Source organism: Echinops telfairi, unplaced genomic scaffold, assembly GCF_000313985.2.
Source record: "Echinops telfairi isolate 266 unplaced genomic scaffold, ASM31398v2 ScPeMD7_44;HRSCAF=162, whole genome shotgun sequence".
In the NCBI taxonomy this organism is placed as follows: Eukaryota; Metazoa; Chordata; class Mammalia; order Afrosoricida; family Tenrecidae; genus Echinops; species Echinops telfairi.
In genome coordinates this window covers 140,539-154,490 of record NW_022103942.1, presented here as the reverse complement: position 1 = coordinate 154,490, position 13,952 = coordinate 140,539, and the positions used below count along the sequence as shown (strand labels likewise).

Here is a 13,952-nt window from a genome sequence, read left to right as displayed (position 1 = left end):
CCCAGTCTATGCAGAAGGAGCTGGTGTCAAAAAATGGGAAACTGAACAAAGGAATACCGACTGCAGAGGTGTATGGCCACGCGCAGACCCACCACCACTCCTTCCATTGACAATTACCCTCCCAGAACCTGAGGCACAGGCCACTAATCCATATCTCTGTCTCTGCAGGTGACCAAGATAAAAGGAGTTGAGGGCTGCCAGGGAGCTCTTGACCTTCCTCAGGAGGTCCACTCAGATTCAGGTATTCAAGATAGCAGCCATTCTGGGGTATCTGGGTGCAGAGTGGTCTTTGTGGGAGGGGTGGTTAGAGGGAATTTAGGGAAGGGTTGGTGCTGGGGCCAGTTCAGCTGCGCCCTTTCATCCACCTGACCCCTTGTCTCCTATTCTAGAAGGAGTGATGCACCATGCTGCTGAAATGGGACTGAATGGTAGAAAGGACACGGCTTCTTCCCTTCAGTTCCTTGAGGAGAACATGCCCAAAGTGAGGCCTTTTGTTTTACTCGTGCTGTGTGTGGTGGTGGGGGATTGGGGTATCTAGGGTCGAGGGCAGATGTGTTGCAGATGTCACCTCTTGGAGCCTCTTCTCTCACCACAGCTTTTGTCCTTCACCTCGAGCAACTCTAGACACTACCAGCTGGTTGGCCTGGCCAACATGGGGCAGAAGGATCCCACCATGCAGAGCAGGAACCTCTTCGAAAATCAGGTGAGAAGCAGTCGCCAGAGCACCCTGGGAAAGGGAGGAGGCAGGGCTCATTAGGGTGGCGACAAAAGACAGGTGGTAAGGCTTTTTATGGGAGATGGTGTCATTGGGGGTGTAATAGGAAGGGCCCTCCTGGTTCACAGTCCCTGGTTCATGTTTTCTTCTTTCCTTGCAGATGAAGGCTGAAGGGGAGATGGACACAGTGAAGGGACTGGAGCCAGGGGAGATGAGTGCGGGCAGAAAGCCTCTGTGCACCAGCTCTCCGCATAAGCCCAGCGACGTAAGGTCAGTTATGCCTGGTGAAACCCTGGGGACGTGCAGCTACCTTTGACCGTGCAGGATGAGGCTGCCCAAGTCACGTGGAAGAACCACATATCTTGTTCTTTCCCCTCTCTGCTGTGTGCTTAGAGGTCTCCCTGCCTTTCCTCGGCCTGCTCCCTGCTCTCCGCCATTTGTCCACACGTCACCAACCAAGCATCTCTGGCATGGCGTCTCCTGAAAATGCTCCCCAAATCAGAGTTCCTGGTCCTCTCCAGGACAGGGGGTGTGCACGCAGTGCCCAGCTTCCCCTGGGATGTTACCTTGAATCAGACCATGTTGCCCTGGGCAGTGACGTCACCTCATGGCCAGGGAGTCCTACTTAGAGAGGTCTTTCTGGCACTCTTCCCTGATAGGGCCTTCTTTCCCCATGTTGAATGAAACTGCTGCTCTCTCCCTTGCTTCCAGGGGCTCCCCTGCCCTCTCTCCAGTTGTCCTGGGGATTTTCTGCCCCATGCTGAGGACTGGGCCCATGGTTGGCTGTATGATGACATGTGTTCCCCTAGCTCAAAGACAGGAATTGGGCCTTGCTGGGGGGAGAAAGCTGGACTCGCTGTGTGAGAAGTGGGTCACCTGCAGTGAGCAGAGGGCATGCTGAAGCAGGTGGGGAGTGTGTGAGGCTGGAGGCATAACCAGGTGTGGAGACAGGAGGCATTGAGCCCTCCCAACAGCATGGGGAGCCATCCTGCATGGAACTTCAGAAGAGCCCTGGGTCGTCGAAGGCAGCCTGGTTCCTCAGACATGGGACCAACTAAGGGAGGCCCAGTTGGACAGAGGCCACCAGAAGAGATAGCAGTGGTGCTCTCAAGAGAGGCCACAGACCCTCCAACCCCTGCTCTGCAGTCACCTGAGCCTTTCCTCCTGGGGAACCTCTGCTGCCCCATGGCTGCTGCTCTTCCCATGCCCACCTCAGAGGGGGACACACAGGGGACCAAGGACCTGCTTTCTATTCCATGGGCAGATGAAGGATGAACAGAGTGGCAGCAGAGGGGATCATTTCCCCATCCTTGCTTCTTTCTCCCCAGTGCCCACCCTTCACAACTAACTTCACCTCACTTGTCTTCCTTTAACGAGTTTTTCATCTCCAATGGACTGTGTCTCCCCTTCTCACCACACCATTCCTTCAGTGGCTTTCTGTGCTCCCTGCCTCCTTATGCTGCCTCGCTCATCAGCCTGAGCAACATTCTGCGGCAACCCTAGGGCATGTCCTGGGCTTGTCCACAGTCAGCCCTGGCAGAGCATTGGACATCTGGTGTAGTAGAATAACCCTGGACCTTCTCTCGTGCCCTCATTCTTCATAGACTTCTTTGAGAACCTGCAGGGAGGGATATGAGGTAGGGAGGAATGCCTGCAGCCTAGCCTCTCATGATGCTTCTGTGTCACTAGAGGAGGGGCCAGGACTGTCCCCATGGGAGCAGCACAGAGGAAGGAGAGGAGGAGAGGGGCATGGAGAGAGGCAGCCCCCAGTTCTCTGTCTGGGTGAGTCCATGGGGTAGGCCCCAGTGTCCATGACGGGAGACATTGAAAGTTCGGTGAGACACACATATCTCTGTTCCTGTGCAGGTTGGCTTGTTTCAAACAAGGAGGCAAGCTCTGATTTTCTTTTTTGCCTTGACATTCCACAGTGACCTCCTGGACCTGTTCCCCAAGTTATTAAGCCCGGTGAGAGCATTACTTTTTCCTCGACTCTTCTGCCTGCTACATAATGCCACCCACATCCTGCCCAGAATCTCATAGACCCTGCCAGATAAGCTGTTTGGATTTTGCCCCTAATTTCCCTGAGCAAGAAGCCCCCTTGGGGAAGCTGATAGAGCACAAGGAATTTGTTTTCCCTTCCCCATCAGCACATGGTCTCTCTGGTGAAGACCCCATGAGAATGATGCCCATCTTTCCTGTGCTGATCCTTTTCCCTGTCCATCAACTGCCCCAAGCCCAGCGCAGTCAACACTGCTGACATCTTCTTCCCTCCACAGGATGATCCAGTGCTGCCCCCACCTCTTTTCTCTGACATTGGGAATGACAAGAAGTTACCATTCTGCAAGGTGAGGCGGCAGGACCAAGCAGGGCTTGAAGGGGTGGGTGAGGAGGGCATGGAAGCTAGGGTGCTGAAGTCCATGTTCATTCCAGGGGAGTGTCTTTGGATCAGAGACCCTGAAGGATCTAGTCTGGAAATTCCTGACACAGTAAGAACTCCTTGGGCCTGAGGTGGCTTACACATTGGTGAGGGCCGGGGTGTCTGTTACATCTCTAAGGAGTCTTTGTTTCTGCTCAGGTATTACAGAATCTATGATGGTGGGGACCGACAGGGCCTCCTGAGTGCTTACCATGACAATGCCTGCTTCTCACTGACTACTCTCTTCCACACTGAGGATCCATCCCGGTGAGTATCTCAGACCAGACGACAGCCCTGGACTTCTGACTGCCCAGCACATTCTGACCAGTCCCCACCTCCTATTCCTGCTTTCTGCCTAGAATCAGCTGCAGCAAGTCCTCCAAGGACAGCGGGGCTGTGAAAGAGTTCAAGGACATCGGTATGTGTCTCAGAGTGAAGATAGGATGGGGCGGGAGGAGTGAAAGGGTAAAACACAGGGACCCAGCCAGTGAGGCAGCCCTTGACCATCTCTTGACTTTGCCCACAGGCCTGTGTGTTCTGTTGGTGAAACGCACAAAAAGTGAGATTGTTGACTTCCTTCGTGTGTTGCCCAAGACCCAGCATGACCTCAGCTCCTTCGTGGTGGACGTGGGTGCCCAGATGGTGAGCAGTGGCTTCTGGCCTGGTCCAGGGACAGAGGACACAGGTGGGTAGGACAGGGAATGGGTTCCTGGGAGCCTGAGCTGTTTTTCTCTTTCAGAGAACCACGCTCTGTTTTTCTGTCCGTGGGAAGTTCAAGGAGAGTGAGTGTCTGCCAAGTTTCTCCCCCTTGCTTCCCACTGTTCCCACACAGAGGTCTACAGGCTTCCCTACTCCCTTAACGTTCCCTTTATACTGTCCAGCTCCAGCCTGCCCCTAGCCCAGTTCACTTTTGACTGACCCACAGCCATGACGGCTTTCCTGACTTAACACAGCCCAGGTGGTAGAGGCACAGGACATAGAGTGTGTTGGCTCTCATCATGTACCCTCACAATGGCCCCCTGGGGCTCCTGTTTAACCTCCTGGTCAACTCTTTTGCAAAATGAGGCTAGTAATATCCCTCTCTTGGGCTACTGTGAAAAATATGGCAAATGCACTTGTGAAGAGATTATCACAGGGCATGATGCAGAGTAGAGAACTTATCAACTGGAAGAGATCGGACATCTTGTTGTGCCTCCCACCCCCTCCCACCCAAATGCAGACACCATCCTGAACCCCCAGGGAGAACTGTCCCTTTGTGGCATCCTCAGGGTGCCATGAGATACAAACACCATTGCTGAGTGTGTGAAGCATGGGGACACTAACTGGCTGTGTTGTGCTTTGTCCTTGAAGCCGAGGGTCTGTGTGGCCCTCCTCTCTGTGCCTTCACGCGGACCTTCCTGTTGAGGACTGGCAGTGATGCCAGGTCAGTGCTGGGTTTTGGCTCCCAGAGGGAACACCCTTCCCACGCAATGGCCAGAAGATGGGATGGTGACACGGGGTTCCTCAGGATTTCCCCCGGGTTGCGGAATTCAAAAAGTTAGATCCCAGGAGCACACAGGCATAGTGGTTAAGAGTGAAGACTGTGATATACTGGTTTCACCCCCTGACTCCTGCCTTCACTAGCTGTGTGATGTTGGTCAAGTTACATGACTTCTCTGTGCCTCGGTGTCTGTATCAGTATATGAGGATTAGAATGACCAACCAGTTGGGCTGATGTAAAGGTAAAGGCAGGCATGGAACTCTCTCTGGGGTGGGGAAACCTATCCACCCAGTGACGGTGGCAGACAGCTCTCCCAAAGTAGGATCTATGTGAAGGAAAAGGGCAGCAGCCAGAGAGTCACGGAGGCAGGCAGAGGGGTGCATGGCCGGAAGGTGGCTGTCCAGTGTGGGCGTGTTGGTTGTTGGGGCTGTGGGGTTGCTCATGTGTCCAGCTGTCTGAGGCGCCTCCTTTTTGCAGCATATACATCATTAATGACCAACTGACTGTGACTCATGTGAGTCCCAAAGAACCCCAGAGTTCCTGCTTCTCCCCAGTGCCCACACCCTCCTCCAGCTTTGAGCCCACCACGTCCCAGGAGCAGCAGAAAGTGCAGTAGGCCCTCTCTCCGGGTTCTGGTCTCAGAAGTGAGTGTGGGTGGGGTGGGGTGGGAGGAGCTGGAGAGTGAGTGACAACCTCTCAGGTAATGCATTTTGTTTCTTTATTTCCCTCATGGTCTCTCTGGACCTCGTGCCCACGCTGTGCCTATGAAGCCACCTAGTGGTTTACAGCAGGTGCTCAGGCCTCTTGACGTCCATGGACCCTGTGCCTTTGAGGACAGACACACGTGTCTAGGAGTTTCCTCCTTTCCCCCCCTTGGGTTGTTTTTTTCCCACCACTTTTGTTTGGGGGCGGTTTTAGGTTGATTGGTTTGTTAGGGCTTTTTTTTGTTCGTTTTTTCCGGTTGGTTCTTGTTTTTTTTGGCTTTTCTTTCTTCCCTTCCGGTTCCTTCCTTGCCACCCCTTGGGTTCCCCCCGGGCTTCCCGGGTTTTTGTTTTTTCCCCGGCCAGGCTTTGGACTTTGGGCCCGTTGAGCAGAGGCAAGGTGGCCTGGGGGTGACACTCAGGCGTCCTGGCTCTGAGGATGCCTGACTCCGCCCTTGCCCCCGCCCCCACAAACCTGTGATGGATGCATTTTTAAGGGACGCACAGCCCTTGCAAGGACAACTCCACAGTAGCCAAGCTTCTGACCACCTTCTTCATCCTTGTGATTCGCTCTCTGTTATGCCACCCAACTCTCTGTAGCTTTAAAATAAAGAGTGATGTTGTTTGTTGTGTGACGTCTACGCAGCGTCTGTTGGAGTCGTGCAGCATTACCACTGCCCCACCGCGTACCCCCTACAGGGGCTGATGCTGCACTGGAGCATGGAATCCTCCGAAGAACATACAATGAAACCTCAAAAGGACCGGGTTCTGGTCATCGTTGTCCTTATCCTGTCCCTGTTTCCCCTGGCCATTGTTTGATGTATTTGTTCTACGCTGTTTCACTGTCCGTTTTAAAGATAAACTGCGATGCTCTTTGTTATGTGAAATTCCTGCAGCGTGCATGTGAGGCATGCATGATCATCCCTGCTCAGTAGCTTACATTCCATGTGGGTTGGCGCTGAGCTCAAGCATTGAATTCTCTGAAGAACATCCGATGGGGAACTATGAGAGCAAATGCCTAGGAAGGTGGAATTCATGGAAGGCTGCTCTCTGGGACCGACTTGGATTTGATTCTCAAACAGTAAGAAGAAAGATAAGGAAGATAATATAGCCTGAGCAGTCTATGCAAATGAACAGCCAAGCCAGTGGTCTTTTTTTTTAAAGTTTTGTTGACATGTAATACACATATCACACCATTCAATTGTTCAACTGATTGTACAAGAATAGTTCTACAATCTCTAACACAATTTTAGAACAATTTCCTTTTCTCTGTACTCTTAGTTTTGAAATTTTTTATTTTATTTTGGCAAAAATATACACAACAAAGCATCCCCCAGTTCAACAACTTCTACATCTCTAATTCAGTGCCATTGATATGTGCTTCCCATTGTACAAACATTACTATTATCCCTCTCCAAATTTTCAACCACCATTGAAGTGAACTCCATGCCTCCTTAGTGAAAACTCTTCCTCCTTCCCTCGTGATAACCATAGATCAACTCTGGCTTCTCTTTTCCTTGTTTTTAGTAGTTTTCTTCATGTCATATCCATATACCCTACACTTCCATAATTAATCCGTTTCTGAAAAGGAGTAGCATATACATCATCACATTGGCTCTAATGCCTACTCCATCCCCCATCCACTGATCACTGCCCAATTCCCCTCTCCCTCTCCCTGCCCCCACTTCCCTATAAACCATTGCATCGGTTATTGTCTCTGCGTCAATTCCTTCCACGCTTCCTAAACTGGGAGATGCAGCAGAAACAATGAACAGCAAAATGAAGCAAAAAGAAAAACTGAATATATAAAGAGTAAGCCAAAACCACCAACAATATTTTAAAAGCCAGAGAATATATTTCTGTCTTGGATCAATGGATAAAAATTTGACCGTAGAACAAATGCAGGTTGCCTCAAGAGAGAGGTCAACTGACCACATGTCATATTATTTTGCACTTCAGTTCAGCATAATCAAGTTTACAATCATCTTTATCTGAGAGTAAAGTTATTAAAGTCTCCAGAATTTTGACTAGAGGAGATCGACTAGAGGCCTAATCCCACTGCACACTACACATGGGTTTTGGGTGCTCACTGTCCTCTATAGCTTTCTATGAGTTTGGTGTTCACCATTTAAGCTCTGATAATTTTTTTCTTCATCATGTTTGCATCTTGCTATTTTCAACTTTGGATCACAGAGGCCGGCGTGCTTCTTCCTTGTAGACTTAGGCGATGTCTCACTTTGATGGCTGCTTGTTTGAATACACGCCTTTAAGTCTCCAGACACGATTCCAGTTGATAGCTAGGCATGATCCCCTTTCTTCATGACACTTTATGTAGCACACTTGTCTTCAGTGATCTCTTCATGAAAGTGAGTATGGAACAGGGCCACGGCATAAGAATGAACTTCTCTCAAGTAAGGGTTAGAATTACATGGGAGCCTAGAATCCATCTACTTGTCCTCCGGTTATGATCGGCTCTGGTTTAGTTGGCCATCATATTATGACAAAAGCAACAAAATCAGAACCAGCAAAATCAAGGAAAACAAAAACACAAAACATTAAAAATTTGAAAAAGAACAATAGGAAGAAAAAAGAAAAACAATATTGATCATCTCCTTAGTGTATGAGACGATTGAATCAATAGCATCAATAATTTACCCAAACACATGAACTTTAAGGGACTGTTGATATGAGGAGTCGAAGCAAGTACAGGCCAACTGTGAGTTGCAAACCATGAGTTGTTCCTTTGTACAGGTTGATTTCTTAATTGATCGAGCTCTGTTTACATCGAGCATGGGAACTGGTGCCAGAGGAAAATTTCCTGCATCTCTCTTACAGAGGCAGACCCTGTCCTGTCAGACCAACAACTGTCCTATGAATGCAAAGGGAGCATTGAGGCACCAAATAGATGGTTGTGGGGCAAAGAGGGGTCCCCCACAGATCATCACAGGTCTGGTAGGCGCAATTGTACAGCAATAATAAGTAAAGATTATAGTAAAGTCATAGAGATCATGAGAGGTAGAGGAGAGAGTCAAATAATGGAGTCAGACACATTTCATGGTAGCATGCTTACCGAAGCCCCGCTTGGTAGTCCTTGTGGGGGGAGCCCAGCCACCAGAGCAGGAGAGAGCCTCGGGAGCAAGAGCAGGAGAACCCCACTTTATTGCTAACTAAGGGTTATATCTCATTAGGGGGACGTGATTATAGGTAACCACACGTCACAGGAGGGGGCAGTACAATAGGCAAACACATCATTGGAAGGGGATGTATGATAGGCATAAGTGTGACAGGAAGGGGATGAGCTAGGGGTGTGCCTACAGGAATGGGAAGATCTAGAATTATACATGTGACAAGATGGGCAGACCCTGGATTCATGATGGCAGCCTAACCTTGGTCATCCTTGGGCAGGTTTGACCTCTCTGGTGTCTCCTACAAGGAAACAAACAACTACTATCCTTATCAGAAGGGAGTGGGCCCTACTTGTTGTGGGATAAACAGTGGTGTCTGATTGCTCTAGATGGCTACTCCTGATGACCTCCAAGTGTATAGTCATTCTCAAGCAGCTAAGTTGGCATATATTTGGGGGAGACAATTTGGGAGAAATCCTTCTGTTTCCCATAGATGGTGGTTCTGGGTCTCCTTTTTTTTTGGACACTCACTAAGCCTGGGGGCCCACCCAAGGTAAAACGCCAGCTAACTTGACAGTTGGGTGGCCATTATTGCATCCTCTCCCATCAGTATTTCAGTCCTAAGTCCAAGGGTATTAGTAGTTTTCAGGTAGAAACCAGTTCCTTCAGTCAAGCTTCCACGCTGAGTCCTTCTGGTTTGGCACTTGGGGGATACCATGTTCCCTGTAAAGCCAGCATCTAAGGTCATCATAGTGCTCAGTCCATGGCATGGTTCACCGAGGTTTGGGTAGAATCATGTTATAAGTGTCTACCTAAGCCCATAGAACTGGATGTCCTCTGCCCTTAGGTTTCCTCTGATTATTGTTCAGCATCTCTTCCCAATGTGAAGTCGCTCCTCCCATTTACTTACCATAACCACCAACAGAAGCACCAGTGCCTCCTCTGAAATGTAGATGCTCCTGTCTTCAGGTCTCAACCTTACTTCCCAGTAAGATTCTCCTCTCATTCCTATGGAGGGGCTATTGATCTTTCACAGCTTGTATCAATGTGGTACAGAATCAAGTGTACCACAAAAGGTCTTCTGCCCTTTCCCCCTTGTTGAGGGAGTGATCTAAGCCAATGATAGGTCTCCTTCCTTGATGTTTTGATGAAATACACATAAGGGGGTAATGTGTGGTTCATAGCCAGTAGTCAGGCATTCCACCACTTTGGGAATTGGTTCCTAAGTAAAGAGCATCTAGTGTTTTTCCTTTAGTAGTGGACTCATACAATATTTGCCCTTTGGTGATTGACTCTATTGACTAACAATAATAGTTCCCTGGTCCTTCCATGTCACGGGGTATTTCATACTTTCATCAGTGATTTTTAGGGATGTGTAGTATTCTCTTGTGTGGTTGTAAAATTGTGTCTTTATTCTTATATGGTGGTATATGGTGTGCTTCTAGTTTCTTGCTATAGTGAACTATACTGCTAGTTACATGGGAGAATGTGCATCAACGCATGTTGTGTCTCTTATTTATTTGGGGTATATGCCTAACAGTGGTATTGATTGATCGCAGAGGATTTAAATTCCTTGTTGCTTTAAATATTGCCATATAATTTAACAAGTAGCTTTATGTATGTTTAAGTCCACCAACTCTGTATATGAGTTCCAATCTCTCCACATCCTCTCCATCATTAGTTGTCTTCTGTGTTTCTGAATTGGGAAGGCATGGTGTTGACATATGAAAAGATATGGCATGTATAAAGAAAGTCTTGATTGGTAATGTGCACTAGGAAGGCCATAAAGACACTATATAAATTCACTGTCATTGAGTTGATGCCATCGCGTAGTGAGCCTATAAACCAGGGTAGAACTGCTCTGTGAGTTTCTGAGACTATAACTCTTTTCAGGAGTAGAAAGCTCCACCTTTGTCATGCAGAGTGACATTTGGATTCATACTGCCAAACTTTAAGACTGCAGCCCAATGCATTTCCACTATGCCACCAGAGGTGAGAGGGCTAGATCACAGACATTGTAATTAATCTTCCTATGATGCAAGTCATTAGGGAGCTTTAAGAAAGAGAAGAATATTTTGGTCTGCACCTCTGAAGACCTAACTGTGAATGCTTGTTGGAGAACTGCCTGAAAGACATTAAAGGTAGGCACAGGAGTATGATGTGAGATGCTAAAGGAATCACATGCATGAGAGGGTCACTTGGAAAGGATAATGAAGGTAGTTGTTAAGGGTACAATATACACCATGGAGGTGGACATATCTGACCTCTGGCTTCCCTATTATGGTATGGCAAGAAGCAGACATTCTTTGTTGCTTATTCTGACACCAATTCTTTCTGCCACGCCACTGTACATCTGTGCTGAATTTCATCCTTCCTTGTGACGGCCACCCAGAACTTACAGACAATATTCAAAATTAAGGGGGGTTCTTAGCATAGTTGATCGGTAACCGCAAGTCAGGATTGGCAAACTAATTATAAGTGTGTGTGATATTATCCTGGTTTCCCAAAAGCTATAATTGGTAGAAATGTTAATAAACCAACAACAACAAACAAGCACCTCAAACTCACTGGACAGAGTTGATCCCAACTCATAACAAACGTGACAGTACAGGGTAAAGCCTATTATGGCAGTGAATCTTTGCAGGAGTGGAAAGCCTCATCTTTATCCCGTGATTTTGAACTGCTGACCTTGAGGTTGGGACTCTAACGTGCAACCCAGTACGCCACCAGGGATCCTAAAGGGGACAATGAAGGTAGAAAAAAACACCACGTGGAGAGGGGCATGAAGGAGCCCTGTTGGATTAGTGGAACCACCAGCCACTTTCACGTTGGGCAGCTACCCATAAAGTCATAGGCGGGAGCACTAGAACTGATTGTGCTTATACAACTCATTTTAAAAGTGATTTATCCATGAAAGTATATGATATGTGAACACTCCACAGAAGACCAGCGATCCTGTTGGGAAGGTGAGCATCACAGAATGTCAGATTATTAGAACAAAGTGTTCTTGGGTTAAGGGAGTACTTGAGTTGAGGCCCAATGTCCATCTGCAACCTTAATTATTAACATATAGATATGAGTACATAGTTCTATTCCCCTCTCATTAGATATATATTTACATATGTCCATACCTGTATTTAGGTCTCTATAAATGTCCTTTACCTCCTGGTTCTTTCCTCCATATCCTTTTTACTTCCATCTTGTCCCACCATCATGTTCAGCCTTCACTTGGGTTTAGTAATTCCTCACTGCTACATTACCTTTGATTGAGCCCCGCAAGGCATCCTGTGACCTTCCTTCCATTGATTTTAGTTGACTTGTTCCCTTGTCCCTGGATTGCCCACTCCCCTTCCTTTCTCCCACCTCCCCTTCTCCTGTATCCCCCAGAGCCATTGGTCCTGTGCTTTTCATCTCCAAATTATGTATCCCGCCTATCTTATCTAGATAGACATGCAGATACATTAATAAGGGGAAAAAAACAGGCAAAGCCAAATAAAACAACAAAGAAAGTCAAAGCCAACAAAACAATAACAAGAGCAAAAAGCAAAAACAAAATAACTAACAAAAAGAAAGGCCACTGACAAAAATGGAAAAGCCTATACATAGTTCAAGGTCTGTTTGTTGGCCTTTAGAAGTGTTTTCCAGTTGTGTCTGATAGGGTGCCACACTCTGTATCCCAAGTCTATTTTTGGTATTCTCTGGGAGTTTCATCATTCTGCTCCCCCTGCTGCTCTGCTGCATGCCCTCAGTGCCTCGCCCCAGCATGATGTGGGTCAGATCTTGCACTATTCCCTCACTGTGTCTCCAGTGCTGTCCCCTGAAGTGTCATGGTTCAGGAAGGACACCATGTCCCATGGTGGGGCCAGCCCTACAATACTCCCCGTGCTTTGTCTGCTCGGAGCAGGAGCATCATCCTTGGGGCTTGGTGGGCCAGGATGTCCTCTCCTCCTTCTCCATCCCTTTGCATTTCTCCCTTGTGCTCTAATCCGCACCCCTCCCCCTAAGCTGTAGCCCCAGTGCTGTCATCTGAAGGGCATTCTTCTGAGGATGGGGGTGTCCACATAGTCAGGATTGGGTAAATCTATAGACAGTAACAGAATTCATGTTTCCTTGGGGTATGGTAGGGAATGTAGGGGGGAAATGGGAAGCCAATAAAAATGAATATGAGAAAGAAGAAAATTTTCTAAAATTGATTGTGGTGATGATTGTACAACTCTTCTTAATATGATTGAACTATGGAATTGTATAGCATGTAAAATATATGCTAATAAAATAGTTTTAAAATTAAGAAAAAGAAATTTTTGTGTTCTCTGAAACTATAGCTTTAATTTTGAAAATTTAAAAAGATTTTATATGATTTTTAATTGCAATGATTCCAAGATCCATTATAGATGTTCTTGCCATCAGTACTTTCTTGAGCTGCAGGAGCTAACAATGATTGGGTCACCAATAATATTCAAGTAAAGATGTGATTGGTCAGGATTAGACTGAGCAGACTATGTAAGAGGTAAGGTAGAGCCTGTGGTCATTAACCTTAGATTGAGATCAAGTCACTTGCTAGGGAGTTGTTTGACTCAGAGCAGGTTTGTAAATAATATAAATTGAAAGCAACCATTAGCATCTTGTCCATTTTTCTTATGTCTACATTGTTGATTTCTTTCTGCATTTATGTAGCCAGTATTAACATAGTTCAAAATGTTATGAACACAGTAAAGTGTACATTTAAAAGTTCGCCTTTTCACCCCATGTTGGAGTTAAATAATTGCTTCCTTTGAGTCTTCTGTCCATCACTTTTGTAACTCCCACTCAGTGAATGGGTGGGAGCATGTAAATACAGTATAGAGGTCTCGTACTGAGAAGATGGTCGTTTTTTATATTATTCTGTTGGGTGTAGTCATGAGCAACTTCAGGAACAGGAACTGGAATTCCATGACCATCAAAGAGAAGCATCACCAGTGGAGCACATGGGCAATCCCTGGCTGAAATGAGAGAGGCAAGGAAGTCACCAGCGATCATGAGGCAGAGCAGGGGCTCAGCACTGAGACTTTGAGGCAGAGCAGCAGGTGGGCTTCCTGGCACAAGGAGGCAGAGACAGGGACCACATCCCTCAGGGTCACAGGGCCAGAGAGACATGGCTGCCAGCATGCCTGAGAAGAGGTGCCCTATGGACAAAAGAAATATAGCCTTTCACAAACTGTTAGCATCCCTAGTAAATCCACATAATATTGACAAAATAGTATGGCTGCACACCCAAAGGTACTTTGTCACCCTACGAATATCAAATTATTTTAAATGCCAAACAACAAATACATTTTGAAACTTCAAATGATGGTTAATCTAGCACTCTTATTGAAATTTTGAATTCTTTAAAAATTCTCTCTCTCTGTATCTCACTCTCCTCTCTCTCTTTCTTGCTCTTTCCCAAATTGTGTCCATCTAAGGTTATATTTTGAATGCTTACTTTGAAAAGACATAAAAACATCCACAGAAACTCTTTGTAGAATCAATGGAGAGA

At 47.1% G+C, this 13,952-nt stretch overlaps 2 protein-coding genes across 3 annotated transcripts in view; both read left to right on the top strand.

The window, feature by feature from the left end:
* The window catches only part of LOC123521716 (nuclear RNA export factor 1-like), an 18,428-nt gene extending 12,958 nt beyond the window's left edge, over nucleotides 1-5,470 (top strand). The window contains exon 13 of the mRNA XM_045290577.1: nucleotides 5,312-5,470. The gene's annotated coding sequence lies outside the window, so the exon portion shown is untranslated. The remainder of the gene's footprint in view (nucleotides 1-5,311) is intronic.
* LOC123521725 (nuclear RNA export factor 1-like) lies at nucleotides 7-5,473 on the top strand. 2 transcript variants are annotated; one of them, XM_045290630.1, is made up of 16 exons: nucleotides 7-68; nucleotides 169-241; nucleotides 390-481; nucleotides 596-703; nucleotides 876-985; nucleotides 2,405-2,497; nucleotides 2,644-2,680; nucleotides 2,992-3,060; nucleotides 3,146-3,201; nucleotides 3,291-3,398; nucleotides 3,491-3,549; nucleotides 3,658-3,773; nucleotides 3,871-3,913; nucleotides 4,482-4,554; nucleotides 5,089-5,255; nucleotides 5,382-5,473. In XM_045290630.1, exons 1-15 carry the CDS (start codon nucleotides 9-11, stop codon nucleotides 5,225-5,227), a joined length of 1,236 nt encoding a protein of 411 aa, XP_045146565.1. In that variant the 5' UTR covers nucleotides 7-8; the 3' UTR covers nucleotides 5,228-5,255; nucleotides 5,382-5,473. The 2 variants fall into 2 exon arrangements, with proteins under 2 accessions (XP_045146565.1, XP_045146566.1); XM_045290631.1 differs by lacking the exon at nucleotides 2,405-2,497.
* The last annotated feature ends 8,479 nt before the right edge of the window (nucleotides 5,474-13,952 follow it).

Excerpts from the sequence above, each read along its gene's own strand:
- LOC123521725 (XM_045290630.1), top strand. The coding sequence starts at position 9 with ATGCAGAAGGAGCTGGTGTCAAAAAATGGGAAACTGAACAAAGGAATA. Across the intron at positions 704-875 it reads GGAACCTCTTCGAAAATCAG|ATGAAGGCTGAAGGGGAGAT; the intron begins GTGAGAAGCAGT and ends CTTTCCTTGCAG. Across the intron at positions 986-2,404 it reads CATAAGCCCAGCGACGTAAG|AGGAGGGGCCAGGACTGTCC; the intron begins GTCAGTTATGCC and ends CTGTGTCACTAG.